Source organism: Arvicanthis niloticus, chromosome 11, assembly GCF_011762505.2.
Source record: "Arvicanthis niloticus isolate mArvNil1 chromosome 11, mArvNil1.pat.X, whole genome shotgun sequence".
NCBI classification, from domain to species: domain Eukaryota; kingdom Metazoa; phylum Chordata; class Mammalia; order Rodentia; family Muridae; genus Arvicanthis; species Arvicanthis niloticus.
Genome location: NC_047668.1, coordinates 61,286,281 through 61,310,880, shown reverse-complemented (window position 1 = coordinate 61,310,880; position 24,600 = coordinate 61,286,281). Strand labels below are relative to the sequence as shown.

Here is a 24,600-nt window from a genome sequence, read left to right as displayed (position 1 = left end):
AGACTGAAGCTTGAGAGATGCCTCAGAATGTTAAGAGCACTGGCAGCTCATCTAGAAGAACCAGCTTCAAGTTCCAGCACCTACAGGGCAGCTCACAACTGTCTGTAACTCCAGTTCCAGGAGATCCAATACCGTCATCTGGTCTCTAGGACACTGCATGCTTGTAGCACACTTATGTACGTGCAGGCAAAACAAGACTTTTCTTTTAAAAAAAAAAAAAAAAGAAAGAAAATCAAGGTGACAATGTACTACAAAACAGGTTGAAAGGAAGCAAATTCTGATTTGTCATGGGCTTGTCTATTTTACTAACTGGAAAATTGATGAAGTCATCATTAAAGTCACCATTGGTTGTTAGTAGTATAATCAAAATTAAAAAGCATCTTCGTTGTACACCAAGTTTCTCTTCAGCGGACTAGTAACAGTTTTGTTTATACATGCATGTGACAGACGCACAGGCATACACATGTTATCTATCTACACACATACAACACACACTGTATTTCTTTTTGTTTGTGTTTATTTTTCATTGAAGGTACATTTTGTTTCATTATCACAGGAAGACCAAAGATACAAAATTCCTTCTATATATGAAAACCCATAAATAGCTAAACCAAATGGCAACTCCTTTGAAAAGAAATACAAAAACTCCAACATTCCTTAACGGGTTTCTTTCCAGATGTTTTTAGAGGGTTTGCCTGCACCTGACTTGCCAGTTTTCTGTTTCGAATTCGTTAACATGTAGTCTGCTGTGTTTATGAATAGTAACAGACAGTCTATATACATAGATCCAACAGCACTGCCCAGGGCACTCCATAAGTGAGTTCTCATCTCGATTAATCACAGCTCCTTCAATTAGAGACTTCACATCACAGGATGGTTTGTATTGCAGTATCCCCAATCTGAATCATGCCCCATTCCAGAACATTATGTCACCTCTACCAGGGCACATTATGTCACCTCTACCAAGGTTGTGCTGAGACACTGGAACCACTTAGCAGTTATGTCTCCATGCTCTTCATTTCTAAGGACGAGCACGGAATTATCAGCTGAGCTATATGAAAGTGACTTCCACAAATAAAACCATAGTCCATTTTACATGGGATACATACATGTTACTGTGGACCTGGTACCGCTGTGGAATATTTCCTAACAGATATGGGATGGTCCCCTCATATGACAGACTCAATCACCTCAATTTTTCTTTTATTATTTTTAAAGATTTATTTATTTTATGTATATGAGTGTACTGTAGCTGTCTTTAGACACACTAAAAGAGGGCATCAAATCCCTTTATAGTTTGTTGTGAGCCACCATGTGGTTGCTAGGAATTGAACTCAGGACCTCTGAAAGAACAGACAGTGCTCTTAACTGATGAGCCATCTCTCCAGCCCCTACAATTTTTTTTTTAAATAGATTCTTGCTAAATTGTCCAGATTAACCTCAGACTTGAGGGTCCTCCTATCTCATGTCCCAAGTGCTGAGATTTTAGGTATTGAAACATCAGCCTGGCAGTGTCTCTATATCTCAGCATCATGAATCTATTTCAAAAGATACACACTCAAAGACATTTAAGTTATTAATATTTTAAAGGTGTAAATGGACTATTAATCCATAAGTGAGGTTTATGGTGGGTTTTCTTTTTGTGAATATTTTTTAACTGGGTGAGAATTTACTAGAAAGAAATTAAGTCACCTTTTGCATCCAGAAATTATCTAAAATAAAAATCTTGGGCTTACTTTCAGCTTTCCAAACTGGTTGGCTTTTTTTTTTTTCCTTTTAACCTAGTAATTGGTGGATTTTTCTACCAAATTTTATCCCTCAGAACTTGATTTGATTTCTTAATTAGCATTCTGTTTTGCGAATCTTCAGAAAGAGTGGGGAACCCAATTAGGTAGTCAGGTATATGCATTTTTTAACCATATCTAGCATGAGTATTTGGGGAGTGATGCAGGATTGGTAAGACCTAGGTGATACACACACACACACACACACACACACACACACGTATACACTTGTGGTAGGACACTGTAAACACTCCTTACAGCTGATCAGCAGCAGAGGGTTCACTGCCTTCCAGGGTCTAAAGAATGTCTTTGTCCCTCAGTAAAACTTCACGTCCTGGTCCCATCTAAAAGGCACACAAAAGGGGCTCAAACTCAACTTCTTATGAGACACCCCTACACGCACATACACACACACTTTATAAAAATAATACTGTCCAAAAGAGCTAAGTCTTGATTTTAGGGAAGGGGTGTCATGCACCAAAGCTTTCATTCCCCTGGGTACAAACGGCTTTAGAGAGATGTGAGAAGCTGCTGACTACATAACTAGTTCTTGTGGCACCTCAGTAGGAGCAGAGTACAGGAAATAAATAGTTCAGAGTCAGGGTAAATTCTCTATTCTGTAGTCCAGTTGTGGGGATCCCAGGAAAACTGGAGGCTGTGAGCATATCCAAATCTCTTTTCCAGACCACTTCCGAGAGGGACGGTGCCTTTCAGAGTTCCTCTTCTCTCTCCTCCCCAAAGCCGACTTGATTGCCTTCCGTTTCCCCAGCTTGACCTCAGCCATCCTGCAACACAAACCAGAACCTGCTGCAGAGTTGGGTCTCAATTAACAAAAGCAGTGTGACTAAAATGCCAGTTTCCAAATGAATATAAGGGAAGACCTCAAAAGATGAATGCCTCGTAGCTTCCATATTTAGGCAAGAATTAAAAGATCAGAGAACCAGCCAGGTGTGACCTGAGCCTATAGTCCCTGATACTTGGGAGCCAAAGGAGGAAACCTTGAGCCCAGGAGTTGGAGGCTAGCTCAGGACCACATCGTGTGACTTTATCCCAAACAAAACAAAACAAAACCAAAGTTAAAAACAAAAGCAAGAAAAAAAGAAAAATAGCAGGGTCCAGAGAGATGTGTCAATGTTTCAAAGTGCTTGCTGCACAGTCGTGGATTTTAGCCCTGGTGTAACAAACTATATGTCTAAGGTAGATCTTCCTGGGCATTCCTGGAACTACTACCTTGAGATGGTGGTGCGAGAGCCAAGAGGATTAGATTGCTGGAGCTAACTAGCTTCCAGTTTAGCGGAGGAAAGTTGTCAGCCCAAATTTGGAGAGAGACCCCCTGAATTAAAAAAACAAAATTGAGAGAGGGGAGGGAGGCAGGGAGGGAGGGAGAGAGAGAGAGAATATAGGAGGCCATCCAACACTCATTTCTGTCCTCAGCACATGCGTGCAGATACATGTGGACTGGCATACATATTCATACACACATACCTGAGTTGGCTCATATACATACAAACAAGTAATAAAAAGCTTGTCCACTCAGCATATGAAAATCTTACTCTCATGCAGAGTTCATACATAATAAACAAGGTGTTTCTATAGAGTGCTGCACAAAACATTAGTCATCTCCCAAATGTTCCTCGTTAAAATGTTTCCACCTCAGAAACTCATGCTATAACATATATAAGGGCACTCAGAAATTTTGCATGAAAAATTCCATATAGATATGTGCATAAGTATGTACACTGTATATTTCAATAATTTAACTTTTCAATAATTGTTTTATTTTAGGAATTACTTGATGTCCCAAATCTATTTTCTTAATACACCATGGACTGTTAAATAATTGTCTCTTTCATCTTGAATCAATTTATAACTTCAGCATATTCTAACATTCCATGTGCATGTCAGTTTACTTTAGATGACCTGAATATGATTCTGGGGTGACAGGGCTCACTTTAGAGGCCCTTGCAGCCTTCACATCTTGGATTGCTGCCCTTCTTTTTTCTTTGAGACTATCAAGAGTGTGGTTTAGCACAGATGAGAATCTAATTCTCTCTACAAGTCCTCCCTGGGTTTGAGCCCTGGCTCTGTCTTGGACAGTGAAGCAACCCTGTACTGCACTGCTATGTGAATAAATGCAACCCTTGCAGGTCCCTGTGTATCATTGCAGTACAGACATGACCTCATTATATTCAGAATTCTATTTGGGTTATATGCATGGTGAAACAGGTGTGTGTGTGTGTGTGTGGATGGGGGGGGGGAGACATCATCTTTCCCAGCTCATATAACAAACCAGTAAGTAACTCTAAAAGGAATATATCTTGATTTCCAATCATAGTGCTTTTGAAGTCATGAGGCTATTTTCCAGAGCTGTATGCCCATATCAGCACTCTTGGCCTCCCCCTTCTGAGGGTAGTTATGGATTCACAGCACTGACCTCACCACCCTGTTTGGCTTCATCTTGCCCATCATCCTGGTCAGGTTCAAATGCAGTGCCTCGATCTACAACATCCACACCAGCTTGTACCGTGGGCTTCTCATTTTCCCACTTGGCAAAGCCTTTGTCCTTTGCTGCTTTGTCATGGAACTTGGATTTCATTTTGGGGAAGGTATGGGACCCTGAGTCTCCCCAGACAGCCTCTGACCACACAGGTTCAGTCTGGGTGGCTTGACTAGTGGTGGCTCTCTGCAGCCTCACGGAGATCTTACGGGAAGATCCTGTAACCAGTGTAATGGCTCTGCTGTCCAGGTCTCGGTGTCCAGCAGTGACCCCAGGAAACTCAAATACCTCATCCTGCACTAGAAGGGGAAAAAAAGAATGATTATTATTTGACATTGGTCTGTCCAGGAGCAATCCATCGCTGTCAGTACAGATGCTAGGAGTCTGACATGCAAGGTCCCAGAGGAACGGACTAGGGCTTGAATTAAACTAGCAGCAGGTGAACTGCATGTGAGTGAGATCAAAAAGCAACAGAATTAAGTTTAGCATCTGGAGTAATCTACAGAAGGGAGTACCCTTACTGTTTGTATGATTCAGACCCTAATTAGACACAGAACACAGATATAGGGCAGGTATGGAAAGGTGCTTTAAAAAACACTGTGGGGCTGGGAGGTGGGGTTGGGAAGCACACAGAGAGCATTACCTGGGGGCAAGGCTGGGCTTCCAGGCAGTGACCCGGGACTGCTGCTCACAGAGGGTGCCCTGGCACGTCTCCTGCAGGCCAGAACCAAGAGGTCTTTGCACTGTTTGTGACAGTTGGCTCCACAGTCTAAAAAGGACCCAAATTGGCACAAATGAGCGTGAAACGTGTGTCTGACCCAGTTTCCAGAGTGGCAGAGGAGCTGCCAGCTTTGCCCGCTCCATCTGAATTTCAGGGATGAATCTGGGAAGCTTGGGACCATTTGGGGGGCTGCACACATTAACTCGTCAGCTTCCGTTGTCCGAAGAGAACAAAGTTCTCAAGGAGGCCAAAACTATTTATGGTTTAATTAGACAGATTTGATTCCTACCCAAAATATCCATTAGATCCCAGGTATTTACCTTTGCATTTGTAGCCTTGTTTGATTATGCCCCAGAGCTGAAACAGAAGACAGGGCAATGTCAATGGATGGGAAGAGAGATCTAGAAGGAAAGTAAGCCAACAGAGAAGGGAGTCCTGGGATGTCTGATGACTGGGTGCCTCACAAACAGGATGTAGCTGCTCTAGACACCCTTCCTGCCGGAGAGGAGCCTTCTCCCAGCCCCCTCCAGCTGTGATGCTAACTTCCCTTTTGTTCCCTGGAGCCAAATGGTAGATGGGACGGGAAAGTTAAGTTGGTAAGTTGCTATGTTGGTTCCACTTTGGTGATGTACTTTCAAGCCAAATATATATAGGAAATCTGACCAGTAGCTCTTCCTGTCTTTGTCTCTAATGATACTGGTTTCTTTTGACACCTTCTACGGGAAAGGAAACAATATAAACATGCACTTACTAATTTGAATTTTGCCAGGTAAAGAAGGGACAAATGTGTTTGCACTGTCTGCAGCAGGGCTGTCAAAAAAAAGGCTCTGACCCTGCCAATCAAGGATATGGTTACTTCTATGGAGCAAGAAAGAGGGAAGTGACTGCTAACCAAAGGTTACAGGGAGCATTGTGATAGATTTAGCTGCTGCACAAGACCTCAACACACAGGATTGCACATCAGAAAGCAATCACCCATACTAATGATTTAAGCTTTTTAATCAGACCTTCCCAGGAACCAAGAGAAACAACTAAATTCTTCCCAAATGGCCAGTTTCAATTTGTTACCTATACTTTAATTCGTAAGCAGGAAAGGTGTTGGGACTCATGCTATCAATTCTTTTCCTTTTCTGTTTAAACAGGACCACACAAAGTAGCTGATAATGGTCTTTAACTCCTATTCCCCCTGCCTCACCTTCCCAAGTGTTAAAGTTACAAGCATGTGCCATCCCAGCTGACTATTTTTCTATTGTCCTCTCCCGACATTCCATGCACAGGGAGGGACCAATCTGCTATTGCTCTGGCTTCTCCCTGTCTATAAAATCAACCTCTGCCGCCAAGTTCATTAGAAATACTCCGTTTTGTAGATTTAGGTGTTGCCTGGTTTTAGAATCTTAAATGGCAGTATCTAGGATCTTTAAGTGGAATTGTAATTTTGTTCTTTGACATGACAAATGCCTCAGGTTGGATGAGGAGTGTTTTTGCAAGCTGTTCTGGCCACAGTCTTGGTTGTGGTGTAACATCTTGGCAGAAATGAAGACATTCTAAAGAGCCCCATGTTCCCTTCCCTTTATCCCTCAAGCTATTGAATGAAGCAATGATCCCCAGGGAAATGGAGCTTCCAGCAATCTCATGCCTGGAGACAAAAAGGCTGAAGTCCCAGACCAGCAAGAGGAGGGATTTCTCTCCCTCTGAAAGAGTTTCCACAATTCTGACAGCGGCTTGGGCCACCTTGCAAAAGAGACTGGAGCTGAGACAAGGATGGGTCAAAATCAGGCCAAACCACACTTCAACAAAAACTTCTGGGTCATGGATTATTATTGTTCTATTTAAGCATAAATGTCGAGTGTCAGAACTCAGAAGACCGACTAGATGGAGTCCTGCCAGTGCCACTTTATTTGTCCCTGTTAGCATTCCTTCTAGGTGCTGCCCTACAGTTACCTGGCAACAGCCAGGTGTGCCTGACTTACTATAAAAGGGGCTGCTTGCCCCCTCCTCCCTCTCTTCTCTTGCTTTTCTTCTCTTACCCTCTTACCTCCCTGTCCCCCTTCTTCTTATTCCCCTCCACCCTCTCTCTCTACCTGCTCATGGCCCTCTCCTCCTCCTCCCCCTCCCCTCTTCCTCCTTCTTCCTCTCTCTCTCTCTCTCTCTCTCTCTCTCTCTCTCTCTCTCTCCCCCTCAACTCCCATCCCCATGTCCTAAATAAACTCTATTCTATACTATACTATACCATCCTGTGGCTGGTACCTCTGGGGGAAAGGATGCCTCAGCATGGGCCCACAGTTGCACCCCCTTCCCCCACACCATACCTGCTTCCACCAAACATATCCCTGGCTTCCTTTTTCGTTTTTTATAAAACACAACAATCCCTCTTCCCAAAATGGCCACATTGCATTGTTTAGTATTTGTCTAATTGGCATCTTGAGGTCCAGTGGCTAAGCCTAGACTGATAAGGCTTCCGAGTCCCAGATTCTGACGCTAAAATCTCCAGTAAAAGTTAGGACTTTGCCCTCCTGGTAGACTGGTTTTTAACATTGTGAGGGAAGTGTCCTTGCCCCGGTCTTCCTTCTACCTTCTCATAGTCCTTGCTCAGGGCAGCAGGGACACCAGCACTTTCAGTATTGGCTTAACTTAGTTTAGTGGGCTTAAACTGGAAAAACTCTCTACCATGTTAATGGGTTAGTCTAGGTGTTAGTATTCTGTCTAAACTCCACCTCCACAGTTACCTGGCAACCGCCAGGTAGGCCTGGTCCACTATAAAAGGGGCTGCTTGCCCCCTCCTCACTCTCTTACTCTCTTACTCTTAAATCTCTTAATCTCTTACTCTCTCTCTTATCCTCTTGCCTCCCCCTCCCCCACCTTCCTCTCTCTCCACGTGGTCACGGCCGGCCTCTACTTCTCTTCTCTCTTATCTTTCCACCTTCTTCTCCCCACCTTTGCCCTATCTCCTGAATAAATCTCCTCCCCCTTGGAACCGTGTGGTCTGGAGTGGTCTGTTCTGAACTGCAGTCGGACTTCTAACAACTAACACTAGGTGCTTGTTTGTTTAATAAAGTGATACTGAAAGGATTTTGTCCAATGGCCTCAGGAGGCTAGTGGGAACACTGTTCACAATGTATTATAGTAAACAAACCCCCTGAGTATGAGCCTCTGGCCCTGATTTTAAAAAAAAAAAAATGTAGCTACCAATGCAGAGTGGCTAAGAAAGGGACTTGGGGGTGGCCGCCTCCTTCCTCTCATGCAAACAATAAAATCCTATCAGGGACCCCAGAGATTTCTTTGATCCTTTACAGTCCTTAGGTCTTTCAGAACACATTAAGATGTAAATGCCTTCTGGTAGGGCTACAGTTTGCTTCTGGGCAGAAAAGATTTCTTTACCATTACTGGTAGGTCAGCTCAGGACCACTGACGAGTAAATGGGGACAGAAAAGGGAAGTGGGTGGTTGGGTTAGTTACACCTCCTCAAGAGTGTGAAGTTTTAAATCATCTAGCTGGCTTCTGCCATAGAGAGGTGAAGATGAAGATTCAGAAACAGATAATGTGCAAGTCTCAACCTGGAAAACTTGAATGACATTCCATTCCCTGTTTCTGAGTTGTTCCTGTGTGAACAAAGCCACTAGGGTAGGACCAGAAGGAGAGTTAAGAAGGACCAATCATACATATGAGAAACTCGTGGGTAAATAAATTGAACCACAAACAAACAAACAAACAAACAAAAATCAGCCTGAGTAAGCAACCCAGACTCAGAAAGACAAATATGGTATACATTCTATTATTTATGGATATCACAGAGGTTAAGTATAGAGAGTTAGCATTTCCTCTAGGCTCCACCCAACAGTTACCTAGCAACAGCCAGGTGAGCCTGGCTTGCTATAAAAGGACCATTTGGCCTCTCATTCTCTCTCTTTTACTTCTTTGCTCCCTCCCTCCCTTCTTCCCTCCCTCCCTCCCTCTCCCCTTCCTCTCTTTCTTTCCACTTGTTCCCAGCCAGCCTTTTCCCTTCTTTCTCTCTCCTCTCTTTTTGTCCTTCTCAATCCCCTTTCTTTCTCTGCTCTATTCCCTTCCCCACACCCCACTCCTGTGTCCTAAATAAACTTCATTTTATACTAGACCCACCATATTGCTGATATCTCTGGTGACAGGATCTACTAAGGCACCCCTTCCCACCACATTATGCCACTAAGGGACTACAGGGGTCAGATAGGATAGGACAGGACAGGACAGAAGAATAGATAATTATGGATGGATTGGGGGTAGGGAGTTAGAAGAAGAATCAAGTGGAGGGAATAAGGGAGAGAAGACATATGGGAGCTGCAATTAAGGGCCATTTGAGGGGTAGCAGGGGAAGATAATTCAGTAGAAGCCTCCTAAAATTGTGTGTGTGTGTGTGTGTGTGTGTGTGTGTGTGTGTGTGTGTGTGTGTGAAATTGATTTAAATAAAATCTTGGGGAGGGACACAGCTCCAACTGTACATTTCTTGTTACCACATGAAGCTTCCAGTACAAGAAATAGGTTGCATCTAATTGAATTGTTGGCCAGAGGGGCCCCATGGGACCCCCCCCCCCCCAGACAACCTAGGCTGTTGCCAAGACTGCAGATTGCTCTACACAAACTGATGGCAAGGTCCCATTGCTGAAGACAACACCTACACAACTCTAAACATGGAGAAGTTGAGCTGGGGCCTACGTAGAGCCTTCACCCCTACGTGTCTTGTGTCTTTGGTACAGGAAGGTACTCTGCATGCTACCAAACACTAACCCAGCTACAAGCCCTTTGATCTACAATGGTATTCTGCAAGATACGTTAGTGCAATAGTAGAACAAAGCTTGAGGAAGTAACTGACCAATATCTGATTTGACTTAAGTCCCATTCCACAAGATGGAAGCCATACCCAACGCTGCTTGGGTGATCAAGAGCTTGAGACCAGCTGGATCAGAGACTTAACAGAAACCCAAATACTACTGTGCTGCTTAAGGAACGTAGCAACAAAATGACTCCTAATGACCTAATTCTGCTGTATTTATAGGTAAGTGCCTTGCTCAGCCATTATCAGAGAAGCTTTCTCCTGCAGCAGACGGGGACAAACACAGAGACCCACAGCCAGTTAATATGCAGAAGGTGAGAGACCTTATAACATTCAGCCCTAAATGGGACATCTCCATCAAATTCCTCCTCTCTAGGCTCAGGGAACTCTGAAGAGGAGGTGCAAAGAGTGTAAGATCCAGAGAGGCTGGAGGACACTACGGAATCAAGGTTTTCTAAATCAACAGGATCAATGCACAAATGAATGTATAGAGATTGAGGCAGCATGCACAAGGCCTGCACAGATCTTCTGGATATATATTATAGCTTCCAATTTAGTGTTTTGATGGGATTCCTGAGCGTATAAGTGGGTCTCTGCATCTGTATCTGTTTCTGTCAGCATTTCTTTCTTTCTTTCTTTCTTTCTTTCTTTCTTTCTTTCTTTCTTTCTTTCTGTTTTTCGAGACAGGGTTTCTCTGTGTAGCCCTGGCTGTCCTGGAGCTCACTCTGTAGGCCAGGCTGGCCTTGAACTCAGAAATCCGCCTGCCTCTGCCTCCCAAGTGCTAGGATTAAAGGCGTGCACCACCACCGCCCGGCAGCATTTCTTCTAGGTTCTGCCCCACAGTTGCCTTGCAACAGCCAGGTGTGCCTGGCTGCTTACCCCCTCCTCCCCCTCTTACTCTCTTACTCTTTTACCCTCTTCCCTTTCTGCCCCTTCTCTCCCTGTTCCCCTCCCCCCTCTCTCCACATGTTCATGGTCAGCCTCTACTCCTCTTCTCCTGCTCTCTCTTGTCTCTGTCTCTCTCTTGTCTCTGTCTCTCTCTGCCTTTCTTTGTCTCTACTACCCCTCAACTCCCCTTCATGCCCTAAATAAACTTTATTCTATACCATAGAATCATATAGCACAGCATAGCATAGCATAGGCTTGCTTCCCTTGGGGGAAGGAATGCCTCAGCATGGGCCTGAAGAGGCACCTTCTTCCTCGCACCATACCTCGCCTCCACCAAACATATCCCTCCCTTCCTTTTCTTTTTTATAAAACACAACAGTAGTTTTTTGTGCATTTTCTTGGCCTCTTCCTTCTGTTTTGTCCTATTCCAATGTGTTAATTTTTGTTTTATCTTTTATATTATCTTTTATATTATTATCCCTAAGATGACTGTTTGTTTTCTAATGAGGAGACAGAAAGGGAATGGAACTGGATGGGAGGCTAGGTGGGGAGGAACATGGAGACGTAGAGGGAGGGGAGACCATAATCAAACTATACTATGTAAAAAAAAAAAAAAAAAACTATTTTTCAATAAACGAGGGTGGGGGAAGAGAAGAAGAGCCATCCTTTCCTGGTGTGGTGGTACATGTGTCTAATCCCAGCATTCAAAAGGAAAGAAGAAGGGTCTCGAGTTCAAGGCCACCCTAGACTATTGAGACCCCTTCCCACTCCATATAAAGCTAGGGCACCGAATATGGAGCTGCAGTTCATTGTTAGCATCACTGACGAGCCGCTTGCAAAAGAGACAAGCAAGCAAGAGTCCTTTCAGGACATGGTTTACTGAGTTCCCTTAGAACCCAGGCAGTGTTTGCCAGGAAAAGACAGTGAGTGGGTCAGTGTGTCAGGCAACACCATCTGAAGGAAACACCACTTACGTGAGTCTCAAGAGCATTTGATCTGATCTGAGAACACGGGCTGTTACCATCCATAAAATTCGTTATAATATGAAGAACACTGGACTGAGAATGAGGAAAGCTTCCTCGGGTTCATGGTCCTGCTGCCAATGACCTGTGTAACCTTGGGGAATTAACTCACATAACTTCTCCAGCCTTCAGTTTCTTCTATAAGTTATGGGGATTACCAACAGGCTTTCAGTTCTGGCAATTCACGCACTGCCTTCTTTATCCTTAAAATAGAATTTATTTCAAAAGCAGATGGGGCAGGAACTAGAAAATGGCTCCTGGCATTCTCAGTTCCTTTCAAGGATCTATCTTCAGAGTTGTATTTATAAATCCCTTGAAGATCAAAGGACCCTTAGGTTTTATGTGAGCAAAGATCAAGGCAAACTGTACAAATAAAATTAAACATATTTTGAAAACTAAAAAGGGTTATAAAAATTAGAAGAGTTAATTTCAGGCAACTCTAGCAGTGCCAAGAGATGTTCTTTCAAACATTTTTGTGCTGCTTCACCTTTTTCTCATTCTCTTGATACTTATAACTTTTAACATACCTGGTATTATTTATCTCCTCAACACCTTGGCAGGTAAGTAAATATCTTTTACAAATCAGAAAACAGGCATAAAGATAGTCATTAACTGAAGTCCATGACATGAAGTTAGGAGGCAGCTAAAGTGTGGTTCCAAGATAAGATTCCAGACTCCAGGCCCAGGGTTGTGTACCTCATTTGTATCAGAGCAAAGCATCAGCTTCTTTGTTCAGATGAGTGGGGGGAGCAGGTGGAACCCCAAGAATGACCACCTTCCTGCTTCTATGAAACCTGGTGTCCCTGAGTAAGGAGGAGGCAACACAGATAACACTGTGGACTGAATAAATACCTCAAGTCCCTCATATGCCACCAGAGAGGTCAAGAAATAGTCTTGATTTGCAGTTGTGCCTAGGCAGGTCCTCTCAGACTGACCTGTTAATTAGAAGGCTCAAAAATATATTTCACAGAGAAATGTGTGTGTGTGTGTGTGTGTGACTGTGTGTGTATGGGTGTGCGTGTGACTGTGTGTGTATATGAGTGTGTGTGTGTGACTGTGTGTGTATGGGTGTGTGTGTGACTGGGTGTGTATGAGTGTGTGTGTGACTGGGTGTGTATGGGTGTGTGTGTGACTGTGTGTGTAGGAGTGTGTGTATATGAGTGTGTGTGTGTGACTGTGTGTGTAGGAGTGTGTGTATATGAGTGTGTGTGTGTGTGTGTGACTGTGTGTGTATGGGTGTGTGTGTGACTGTGTGTGTATGGGTGTGTGTGTGACTGTGTGTGTATGATATTTGCAGGGCAGTGGAGCATTTATATGGCTTTGTTCCATTTGCATTTTCAGGTTTATCTACTTCTCCAAATCCCCCGTGAAAATAGAGAAACAAGAGACACATAAAAAGGGAAATGTATTTGTTGCACGGTAGAGTAGTCTGGTGAAGCACCCCGTGGAGATGCTAACAGAAAAGGAACTTCTCTGTCCCTGGGATTGATAAGGCAAGCTGGCTAGGGTGGTGCCTGCTGTCAGCATCTGGAAATGTGGTGAAAGTGAACCTGCCTCTTATTTACCCATTCTCAGAAGGATATGGCTCACAAAGCCAGTCCTTCAGGTGTAGGATGGGAGAAGTGTGATCCACTGGCAGCCTGGACACAGTCAACATGGGACATGGCTGCTGAATAAAACCAACCCTTCAACTCTGGCAGGTATCAGAGCTAGGTGCTGGGCCACCCTCACCTCAAATTTTCATTTTCTTTTACATGAGTACCAGATGAAAGATAATCAGAGCCCAAGAATCTGGTAAGAAGAAGGCCAAAAACTGGCTCTACCACCTACTCGGGTGGTAGGGTAGGTATAGAGCAGTGGTTCCCACCATTCCCAATCTTGCAACCCTTTTATACAGTTTCTCATGTGTGGTGACCCCACCATAAAATTGGTTTCACTGCTACTTCATAACTGTGATTTTACTGCTGTTATAAATCATAATATAAATATCTCTGTTTAAATGGTCTTCGGTAATCCCTAGGGGGTCACAACCCACAGATGGAGCACTGCTAGTACAGTCTCCATGTGCTGCCGTGGCGAAGGACGAGCATGGGGTCCACACTGGGAGTACCTGTGTTTGAGTTCACGCCCTTTTGATTAGAACTTTGCAATCCTGGAGGATTTGGGGTAGCCATTCTGCACCTCTCCATATTCCTAGGCAAAATGGGGAGAAAATGCCTACCTCAAAAGCATGTTGTAGGCAATCCTGACATCACTGCCCAGGGACTTTGTTACTGTCAAGCATTAAGTAAATGTTATTTGTTATCATGACTGTCTTATCCCCAAAGGGTATCTTTTTTTTTCCTCTTTGAGTTGGGAAGTATTGAGCCATGCCATGATGAATGTGGTGACAAATACCATGTTAAATGAGTGCCAGAAGGAACTGAGATGAATGTTCTTCTTTAAGACAACCATTACCAACAGTGCTAATGAATGCCAGGGTTCTCTAGGTTGACACCTTCCCTTGGCACAGGTTACTAGCAGGATTCTCTCTCTTTCTCTCTCTTTCTCCTCTCTCCCTCTCTGTCTCTCTATCTCTCTATCTCTCTATCTGTCTCTGTCTATCTGTTCCTGTCTGTCTCTATCTTTCTCTCTGTTTCTGTTTGTCTCTGTCTCTCTGCCTGTTTCTGTTTGTCTCTCTGTCTCTCTGTCTTTCTCTTTCTCTGAAGGTAACAGGGTTCAGCAGCCTTCCCTGTCTTGGTTGCAGGAGCTCCTGGAGCCCAGCTAAACTCACAGATCTGTTTTGCTTTTATTTCATCTTTTGTTTCAGGGACCGATCACATATCTGATTTTTGACTCAAGGAAGAAAGCGAATTTGTATTTAGTAAACTATTTCCCTACCTTTCCAAGGTCCTGCGCAAATGAAAAATGGAAATCCAACTTACAAATCCCGCACAGTGTTCGCAGAATGTCGGCTTGAGATAGTTCATCTCCTGAAAATTATGGATAAAGCCTGGTCCCATTTTGCAGTGTAGCTGAGATTTAGCTCTCAGGAAATAAGCCATCATTTCGTCTTTGCTAATTAGGCCATCCCTGTTAGGAGAGTCAAAAAAGGGAAGGATCTTTGACTGTTCTGTCACCAAGTAGTCACCCCATTCAGCTACCCATCTCCCAAAGCTTTGTGACCAAAAGCAAATGAGAAATAATCACTTTTCCTAAACATCCAAAAGGAGGGCAAATCTCAAAGGGCACAACGTATTCAAAGCCTTCCACAATAAGTAGATTCTGTGTGCAAGTTAATAGCTGTGTGTGTGTGTGTGTGTGTGTGTGTGTGTGTGTGTGTGTATTCACATGTATGAACACACATGGCTCAGAGAATTATTTTTATTACTGAGTACAAGCTTCCAGAAGGACAGCTTACTAGTGCCTGACTGGCAGTAAGATAGAGATATGATTACTGTCATGCTCAGTTTATTCAGTCTAATTTATTGCAGGCTGCCCCCTTGCATCTTTGTCCTCCAGACAATCTGTTCATCTAGAGCAGATTCTCCAGATCTCCTCTACACAGAAGGAACTTCGTCTTCAACCCGTTTCCCTATTCTCAGCTCACCACACCCCTTGCTTATCACTGGTGTATCCATAAGGACCAAATATACATGACACAGGCAAGTGTTGGGTACAGACATCTTGCTTTTCCTGCCCAGTTCAGGATCTCCTCATCCTTCTTCTCTAGGGTCTTCCTATGGCATCAGAACGGCTGCTCCATCCCTGCTCTCTAGCTTCCATAGGTCTTGGCCTTCTCATAGCCTCTGCTTAATCTTTTCCCCATTTCTCCTGTTTCTGGAGATGCCCGAGGCTTTCCTTCTCCCAACATCTCTTTCCTTGATTCTACTGTCTTCCCCAGCACTGGTCTTTCTCTCTTACTAACTCCCAAAGTTGTCAAAAACACCAGTGATGAGCATTTTCTTCAACCATTCTATACCACCCAGTCATGTTCCTTACACTGCCTTTGTGCCAGTAAAGACAGTCCTCAATGGTCCCCTGTCATTCTTTGAAATCTCTGACCTCCTGGCAGTGTGTACCATGGGGACATACTAACTTTGTGGCATCCTCTTCTATAGAGAGCTTGCAAGTCCATGCCTCTCTGCTTTACTCGTCCCTCTCCTGTTCCCCCTTCTCTGTCTCTTCTGCAGAACCCACTCATTATTTTCCTCTTCCATGAGTGGGAAGGGATGTCCCACATACTCATCTCCCCCTAAATTTCCCACCAGAAAGGAATGTTGCACCAGACCTCAGCAACCAGCTAATGCTGATGGACTGAAGATGTAACACACACCTCCAGCCCACTGCTCTCACACATTTGTACTTCATCTTCAGTAGCTTGCTCTGCATCTCTTCTTGGGCAGCCTGTCTCCCTCTCACAATCAACATAGCCATGGCAAAGCCTGTATCTTTCTAATTTGTATTACCACGGGTTCTCATTTCTATTAACAATGTCAAAATTGTACCCCAGACTTAAGATCCTTTTATTCATCTCATATACAAAATAACTTGAATTATACTAACAATTTTTGAGAATAAATCGTCTAGTATCTTACCCATCCTACAAAAATGTCCCTGCAATTTCTGCAGACACATCCATCAATCACAAATATACACAAAAGTCTACTTTGATCTTCCCAGTAGCTGGGACCACAGGCCTCTGTCCTCAGGCTTCTCACTTCTACTTGTGAGGTGGTTTGTTTGTTTGTTTGTTTGTTTTTGTCCCCCCACCCTCCAGATAGGGTTTTTCTGTATAGCCCTGGCTGTTCTGGAACTCACTCTGTAGAGCAGGCTGGCCTCAAACTCAGAAATCTGCCTGCCTCTGCCTCCGAAGTGTTGGATTAAAGGCCTGTACCACCACTCCAACACTGCCCAGCTTCACTTCTAATTGTGATGAGGCTTTTAGAGTTGGTGGTAGTTAAGCAGTAGAAGGACCCAAGGAAACTGAGAGCTGGTTCATTTGCAGATGTGATTTATGCTTAACAGACATGTTGTCTATCCTATGAAAGCACCCAACTGGTCATGTTCAGGGACACACACACACACACACACACACACAAAACAAAAACAACCCAAAACAACAACAACAACAAAAACAAACAAACAAACAAAAAACCGAAACCAAAACCAACAGACAGCTCTATAGGGAAAAGCTTGCTGGGATGTAGATTGCTGGTTTGCCTCCCCCTCCCCCCCCTCGCAACCCCCTAGATAATCTTCTGTTTTAAGCCAGATCCATTAAAAGCAACAGAATTAATTAAACTTACTGATCTTTGTCTAGCACACAGAAGGAATCCAGGAAGGGAAAATTGGCAGCTATGCTCTCAAAGTCCTCTTGGGAGATGTAGCCATCATGGTCGTGATCGTAGTTTCGAAACACAGACTGCAAAGGATAGACAGGTATCTAGTATTTACTATGGACATGCATAAGTCAGGCACTAAACTTGTGAAACACAATAAGTAGACTCTCCATTCAGTCAAAGAGCCTAGAATCTGGTGGGAGACTATGAACCAAAAGCTTGTTTAACAATACAGAACAGTAAGTAGTTTGTGGAGGGCTTTGAGGTTGGGATTTAGATAAACAAAGGTTTCCTATGGAAATAAAATGTAAGTTGAGACTTCGGGGTTAAGTTAGGGTTAGTAGGAGTTAGGTTAGTGAGTTTATTGATTATAATACCAAAAAAATAGAATATTAAAAGGAAAGGAATGGAATGGAATCTTTAGGAATTTAAATTACGTCAAAAATTGAAAATATATGTTGAATGCTATCCTCATCAAAAATTCCAGTAAGAAGTTTTAAAATTTATATTTGGGTGAGAAAATGTTTTTAAATAAACAAATAGACTCTAACGTTCAAATAAAAGTCAATGTATAGGCTAAAAATTGCTCAGAAGAATGGGAGAGAGAATACACCCCTTCAGAAATCAAGTATGCTAAAGGGCTACTTACCAACAGAAAAGAAAATAAATTCACACATTCTCTCTTTCTCGTGTGTCCAGATATTAGCTTTAAATGTTTCTACGTCTGTGTATGGGTCTCAGTGAGCATGGGTTTAAGCTGTGAAACTAGAATGGAAGGCAGGAGAAGGAAAGGAGAGGGGCTGGGAGAACAACAGGACAGAGGAGAGGCAAAGGGAGAAAGGAGGTTACTAGGGCGGACAGATTCAAGGAGACAGGGGTTGGGGGAGAAGAGAAGGACCGAGAACCAATAAAAACAAATATTGTTTGACAACTCCATAATGAAATCTAAAAGAAGGAAGAAAAGAAAGGAAGGAAGGAAGGAAGGAAGGAAGGAAGGAAGGAAGAGAGGAAGGAAAAGAAGGAAAGAAGGAATTAAGGGAAGGAAGGAAGAAAAAAGGAAGAATGGACAGATAGACAGACAGACGGAAGGAAAGAAGGAAGGAAGGAAGGAAGGAAGGAAGGAAGGAAGGAAGGAAGGAAGGGAAAAAGACAGGAAAAATGAGGGAGGAGAGGGAGAAAGAGAACAAGAGGGGAAGGGGGAAAAGGCAGGGGAAGGGGAGATGAGGGGAGAGGGAGAAGGCACAAGCTTTCATTGTCTGGAGTCAGAGTATCCTGGTGTGCAAAGCCCTCCTGGTGTCCATTTGGCCCTGAACTCTGTTCATCTTTGCCCTGGACCATATTATCTTCTCAGCCCTTTTCCTCAGCAAAAGTTTCTTTCACATCACCTTTGTGGTGGTTGTTGGCTGGCTTGCGTTTTCTGTTTGCTTGCTAGCTTAATGTTTATTTTATTTCTAAACTGTATGTATGTCTGTGTGTATGTGTTCATGCACAGGCATTCCGGTGCCCACAAAACCAGAGTGGGCTTGGATCCCCTTGCTGGAGTTACGGTTGGTTGTTAGTCAGCCAATGTGGGTGCTAGAAATGGAATGCAGGCCCTGCAGAAGATCAGGGAGTCCTTTTAACCTCAGCAATCTTTCTAACACTCAGCTTACTTATTTTTGAGATAGGCTCCTGTTGGCTCCAGTTGCCTCAGACTCTTCCGCCCCGTGTTCCATTCCTGGGACGACAGCTGTGCATTGCATTAGTACACTGGCCTTCCGTGCTATGCCTTTTAACTACGCCTTTCTGCCCCACACATACACCATAAAACTTCTCTCAACAATTACAAAATCCGTGGTTTCTCCAAGACAAAGAACATTCTTTGCCTTCTTAAAAATTCTTTTCCAGCAAAAGCACTATCTATCTCACAGATTTCTAGCTCATAATCCAACCTTTTAGTAATCCACACGGAAGCAGTTACGAAAGCAGGGATTTAGTCAGGATCACAGTTTCCAGTGACAGAGACATTTCTACTTTTTCCTCAGCTTTTCTGCTTCAACTCTTCTGTGTGCCTCCCCGCCCCGAGTCCTTTCAGGCAGGATCTCACCATCCTCCTGCCCCAGCCTCCTAAGGCTTTGGATTACACAGTTGCATCACCACACCCAAATCCGTTTTTGTTTTCTACAGAAAGAACTCTGAAAGAGCCCTGACTTAGCACTGTGCGGCTGTGTCATAAAGCCCTCAGAATATCCAGCAGGTGAAACAAAGCAGCTTAGGGGATGTTTCCCTGCTCGGAAGTGAGCACCTTATCTGCGGTGGGTTTTCATGAGTAATTCTTATGGCTAAGTCCACAGTAATTTTTATCCCCAAAGTCCTTCAAGCTGAGGGCAGTGACAGAGGTGGCGAATGCTCAAGAGGGGAGCTGGAAGGAGCCGAGAACACTTGGGTAAATAAGAAGACACAGCCAAGAGAGATAAAGGTCCTTTCTGGTAAATTCTTCTCTTAGGGCCAATCCAGGAAACAGGAAGTGTCCATTGCTCATCAACTGACGTTCAAGCCCAATGGATTCTATTTGTCCAAGATCTATTTTCATGGATGTCATCTGATTTCTGCACAATCATAGAATATTAAGGAAAGAAAAAAAAAGTTGTTTTCTAGAACTCTCCAATTATTCTCATTCAGTTACTTACCTCAACCAACTTCCTGATGTGTTTGTTGATGATTGTGGGGTCTGGCTTTGGTACCACTTCTGAAGCCCACTCCAGGGGTACCACAGGCTTATTAGGTGTTGTGGGGGAGGTTGGCTGCTAAAAGAACACACACACACAGTTGTTACTATTAACTGGACCTTGATCCACCAAAAGAGAAAATTTAATATACGAACATCAGTAGACCTAAATGTTTTGTTGTTGTCATTGTTGTTGTTTCACTTGAGATAGAGTCTCACTATGTTTCTCCAGTAGGTGTGAAACAACATAGATCAGGTTGGTCTTGAACTTGAACACACTATTTTGCTTCTGCCCCTTCAGGCCACGTACCCAGCTTCACATGTTTATAAAGCAACATCTTTTGTTAATAGAGTCTAATCAGTAACTAAAACCATGTTTTATCTTAGTCTGGGCTTTTTGAGACAAAATCCCTTGCTATGTATCCCTGGAGCATATGGTTCCATTGTCTTAGCCTCTGAGTGTGATTCTAGGTGTGTACCAACACACATGAATAAGGACATATTTTAATAGTGCATATTTGTTTAGTACTAGCCTACATTCTATTCTTCTAAATAGGTATAAAAATGTAACCCTGGACCACCCAAATAGTCCATCTAACTATAGAAATCGCCAAATCATTCCTATCGCACCATGGACTTTTACACACACACACAAAGAGAGAGAGGGGGGTAAGGGAGAGGGAGAGGGACAGGGACAGGGAGAGATATTACAGTTATCAAATTGACTTTGGTATACCTAAAATTCCAGTACTTAGGAGACTGAGGCAGATCAGGAGTTTGAGGCCAGCCTGGGTTTATAACAATACACTGTCTCAAAACTAAAACTTATCTAATTTTATCTATTTTTAAATAGCTTGTATTCCTGACAAGTCTACACCGAATGTATACAACAACTAGTAACCAGCATGTGGCCAAGTTCCTGTTCTTTCTCCCCATTCCTTTGTTTAATGTGCTCATCACTTCTGACTATTGTGCGAATATTTGGTTCTCTCTGTCCTCTCTGGAGCTACCGACTTCTCTACAGGCTTTTCCAGTAGGTTTATCTACATGGGGAATGTGGCAGCAATAATGCATAATGCACGCAGGAGATACAATCCAATTGCAAACCCAGCTAAGGCCGCTGTTTGGTTTATGTACTTTCCTCTCAGGGACTTTCATGTGGTGGCAGTGTTTCACTGGTCTACACAGGCAAACCTGTCCCAGGAAGCTCTTTATTTAATATAAACTGGGGATAAATTTTTTTTAAGAGAAACTGAGGAGAAACCATAACACATTTTAACCTCAAGCAATGTTGAGGTGGGTGCTACTGGTGGGTTATTAGCAAGACCAACAACTTTACACAGTCTCAATAGATTAGTGCACACACATGTAAACTCACAGAGTACATCCTTCTCTTCACATGCCATGACTCTGTGTATATAAATATGTGTGCACGTATATGTGCACATGTGCATTGCATGTGTATGTGGATTCTCGAGGTCAACATTAGGTGTCATCTTCAATCACTTTCGGTCACATAGTTTTTGAGACATTAAAATTTGGTTAAACTACTTCTGTGGGGAACGAGGGTGTTTTTGTACTGTTCCTACTCATGCTTTTCTTTGGATGATTTGTTTCTTTAATTTTTATTTGTGCAAATGAGTGTTTGGGCATGAATGTGCCCCATGTGTGGAGATGAAAAGAAGGCATCAAAGACCCTCGAACTGCAGTTACAGGTGGTTGTGAGCCACCACGTGGGTGCTGAAAACTGTGGTCCTCTGCAAGATCAGCAAGTGCTCTTAACCACAAAACCATCTCAAGAACTTATCTATCTATCTATCTATCTATCTATCTATCTATCTATCACAAAACCCAGAAGGGTATAAGGGATCTGGACAGAAACCTTACCTAAGACAGGATCTTAAACAATAAGATAACTTTATTTCTTTTCTCGTTTTTATTCTCTCTCTCTCTCTCTCTCTCTCTCTCTCTCTCTCCCATTCCCCCGCTCCCTCTCTCCCCCCCCCCCTCTCTCTCTCTCTCTCTCTCTCATCCTTTGTGTAGATGAACTCTTGGATACAAAAGATAAAAGATCAATAATAAAACAGCATGAGATGCTAGTTTTCCTCCTGCTTAACATATAATGTGAAGAAATAATCCTTTTGGGGATAAGTTGGCCCATTGGTCAAATGGGAATAATACAGATCTTCAAAGTTCTTCAGTCTTTAGAATACAAAACACCATCGAAATGGTCAATGACAATAAGGGACAAACAGGAGTTTAGCACTGAGAAAAAAAACCAATACATACCGATTTGGAATTTCTAGGCTCCAGAACCAGTGACAGTTTATAAATATCGTCTTCAGTGTGGTAGAGGTCCAGAGACAGCTAAGGCAAAACCAGAAGACAGGACTGATTATGTTGTGCTTCATTTCTTTATGTACATTAATGAATCATTTTCAAATTGCACATTGGAAATCTCCTGCCTGCTAATCTGGATGGATGCAAAAGAGCAAAAAGATGCAGAGGCATGCGGAGGTGAGAAATAAAAGTTTCAAAAGAAAAAGTTAATCCTGGTGAAGTCATCAGCACCAGGAAAAAAAAAAAACCCACGGTGAACTCTGGTCCCTTTCAGTGTTGGTTGGACAGCTCTTATATTTTCAGGAGAGAGAGAGAGAGAGAGAGAGAGAGAGAGAGAGAGAGAGAGAGAGAGAGAGAGAGAGAGAGAGAGAGAGAGAGAGAGAGAGAGAGAGAGAAAGAGAGAGAATGGATTCTAGATTTTTATAGTCTGGAGGCTGGACAGACAGACACATAGTACAGACCTGATTAAAGAACCATGGAAATAAAGAATAAACTGCCCCAGATCCTATTGTTTTCAGAACACTGTGCAGTCTTGGTGATACTAAAGTACAAAAAGTAGTTTTTTGTCCTCAAAAGTCTGGCAGTTAACTTGAACAAACAGAACTCAAACAAACAATAATAAAAACAAATTGTGTTCACATCCATGCCTGTTAAGTATGAAATGAGCTGCCCCACCCCAAATGTTACACGAATTATTCTGGGAAAGAGGAGAGCAAACGTGAAGAGCCAGTGGAGCTCAAACCTGAAGCTGACATCAGTGAACTCTGGAGCACTGAACAAGGCACGTGTGCTCCAGCATTCAAATTCTACATCTGGACAATGTGAATAACTATACACGTTCTCAACAAACTAGACATCAGTGAGGACCAAAGGAAAGAATACATTCAAAGTACTTCACAAGGATTCAGCAGACAGGACTGTCTCATGAATGCTATATGATAGTGTTATTGGTGTATGTTTATTTATGACTATTATCATTACATACAGGGACCCGTGGAGACAGAATGATCAGGAAAGACTCAGGAGGTAGTGTGAACAGGAAGGACTGAAAGGAAGAGAAGGCTGACTTTGTTACCTGAACTTCTTTCTTAGGAAGAGTAAATTTGGCATTGCTATAAAATGGTCCCCAAATCTTCCCAGATGTTGAAAATCCTGCTTGCTAAGAATGGACACTGTGTTTACCTTTCTTTAAAGAGTAGTCACACATGTCACAAATGCCTCTAGGAACCAGGAAGTTACTCAAAAGAGTGAAATAGGATGCCCAAAAAGGGTATTTGGTGGACACACTGGGACCTGTGATGGTTAATATTATCCATTCTTCAGGATCTAGAATCAACAAAGAGACAAATCTCTGGGCAGTGGGCAGGACATTTGTCCTTTTTGCCTCAATTGCAGTTTGAGGCCTTGCATGGAGAAGCTTCCGTAAATAATGAAGAGAATGCTAAATGCAGTCTTCCTTTCAAATTCCTTGTTATCAGGAGTCAGCCCTTGCTTTGGTTGACAAGCACGATTCCTCCTCCTGACTTGCCTCTGAGGCCTGTGATGTCCAAGTCCCAAGATGACTGGTGCCAGCATCCTCAGATGAAGTAACAACAACTCCAAGACGGTCAACCAGAAATGCCCACAAACCTTTACTAAGTCCATGAGATGCTCCTACAAGTATCCTTGTTGGGTATTTTCCCACGACAAATGGGCAAAGACTGACACATAATTTGGTCTTCTTTAAATGCCTCCTTTTACTTATAAATGCCACGATCCTGAGCAAGTGATTAAGCTTCTTATTTCTTACTGATCAGTAATAGCTCTCCACCAAGGACCTTGGTGAAGATTTAAGTGAGCTAATGCATATTCATTCCACCGGCTTTGCTAGAAGCTCACAGATGCAGGCTTGGCACCTAGGCAATGTAACAGCCACATGTAATGCTGCTTATCTGTGAACAGAAAACTGTCCCCAGGACCACTGATACCATTTCTGCCCTGTCCCTTCAACCCTGTTTCCTCTCTCAGATCTTGGTGGGGAACCTACGAATTTTTCCTGCTTACCTTCCAGTTTTAAATAATATGACCAAATTTGTCTAAACTATTTTGTCCCCGATGGTTTTTTGGCAACTTGCTGATCCATTATCTGTTGCATTTACCCTTTAATCCTATCAGCACAGGTGGCTCAAGCATTAGATTTCACATTAAGATTTGCTTATTATAAAATAAAACACACTTGACTGTTAAACTATTTACACTCCTCAGTTTATCAAATTGTCCTCTCCTTTATTTCTCTTCCACCACCTTCTCTTTCTTCTCTCCATTTTCTTTTTTCTAAAAACAAGTCTGTAAAAACATAGGGGCTTTCCAGCTATTTGCATGTGCTCAAAAATGATAAAAGTAACTGAAGGAGCTAAAAATACCACGAGAAGAATTTGTCTGTTTCATATATTATGAAACAGAGGCGGCAGCCTTGAGAGCACATGTGAACTGGAGTCTCAAGGGGAGATGCTGTCTCCAGATCCACCCTGAAAGGG

At 43.0% G+C, this 24,600-nt stretch overlaps 1 protein-coding gene across 2 annotated transcripts in view; it reads right to left on the bottom strand.

Annotated features, from left to right (window-relative positions):
- Positions 1–499: 499 nt before the first annotated feature.
- The window catches only part of Rasgrp3 (RAS guanyl releasing protein 3), a 66,705-nt gene continuing 42,604 nt past the window's right edge, over positions 500–24,600 (bottom strand). For both annotated transcript variants that reach the window (XM_034514520.2, XM_076942294.1), the window contains 8 exons: positions 22,034–22,111; positions 19,707–19,823; positions 17,005–17,120; positions 14,641–14,788; positions 5,323–5,359; positions 4,925–5,050; positions 4,219–4,580; positions 500–2,569 (listed from right to left, as the gene is read on the bottom strand). In XM_034514520.2, coding sequence (XP_034370411.1) covers positions 2,561–2,569; positions 4,219–4,580; positions 4,925–5,050; positions 5,323–5,359; positions 14,641–14,788; positions 17,005–17,120; positions 19,707–19,823; positions 22,034–22,111 — 993 coding nt within the window. In that variant the 3' untranslated portion in view covers positions 500–2,560. The remainder of the gene's footprint in view (positions 2,570–4,218; positions 4,581–4,924; positions 5,051–5,322; positions 5,360–14,640; positions 14,789–17,004; positions 17,121–19,706; positions 19,824–22,033; positions 22,112–24,600) is intronic.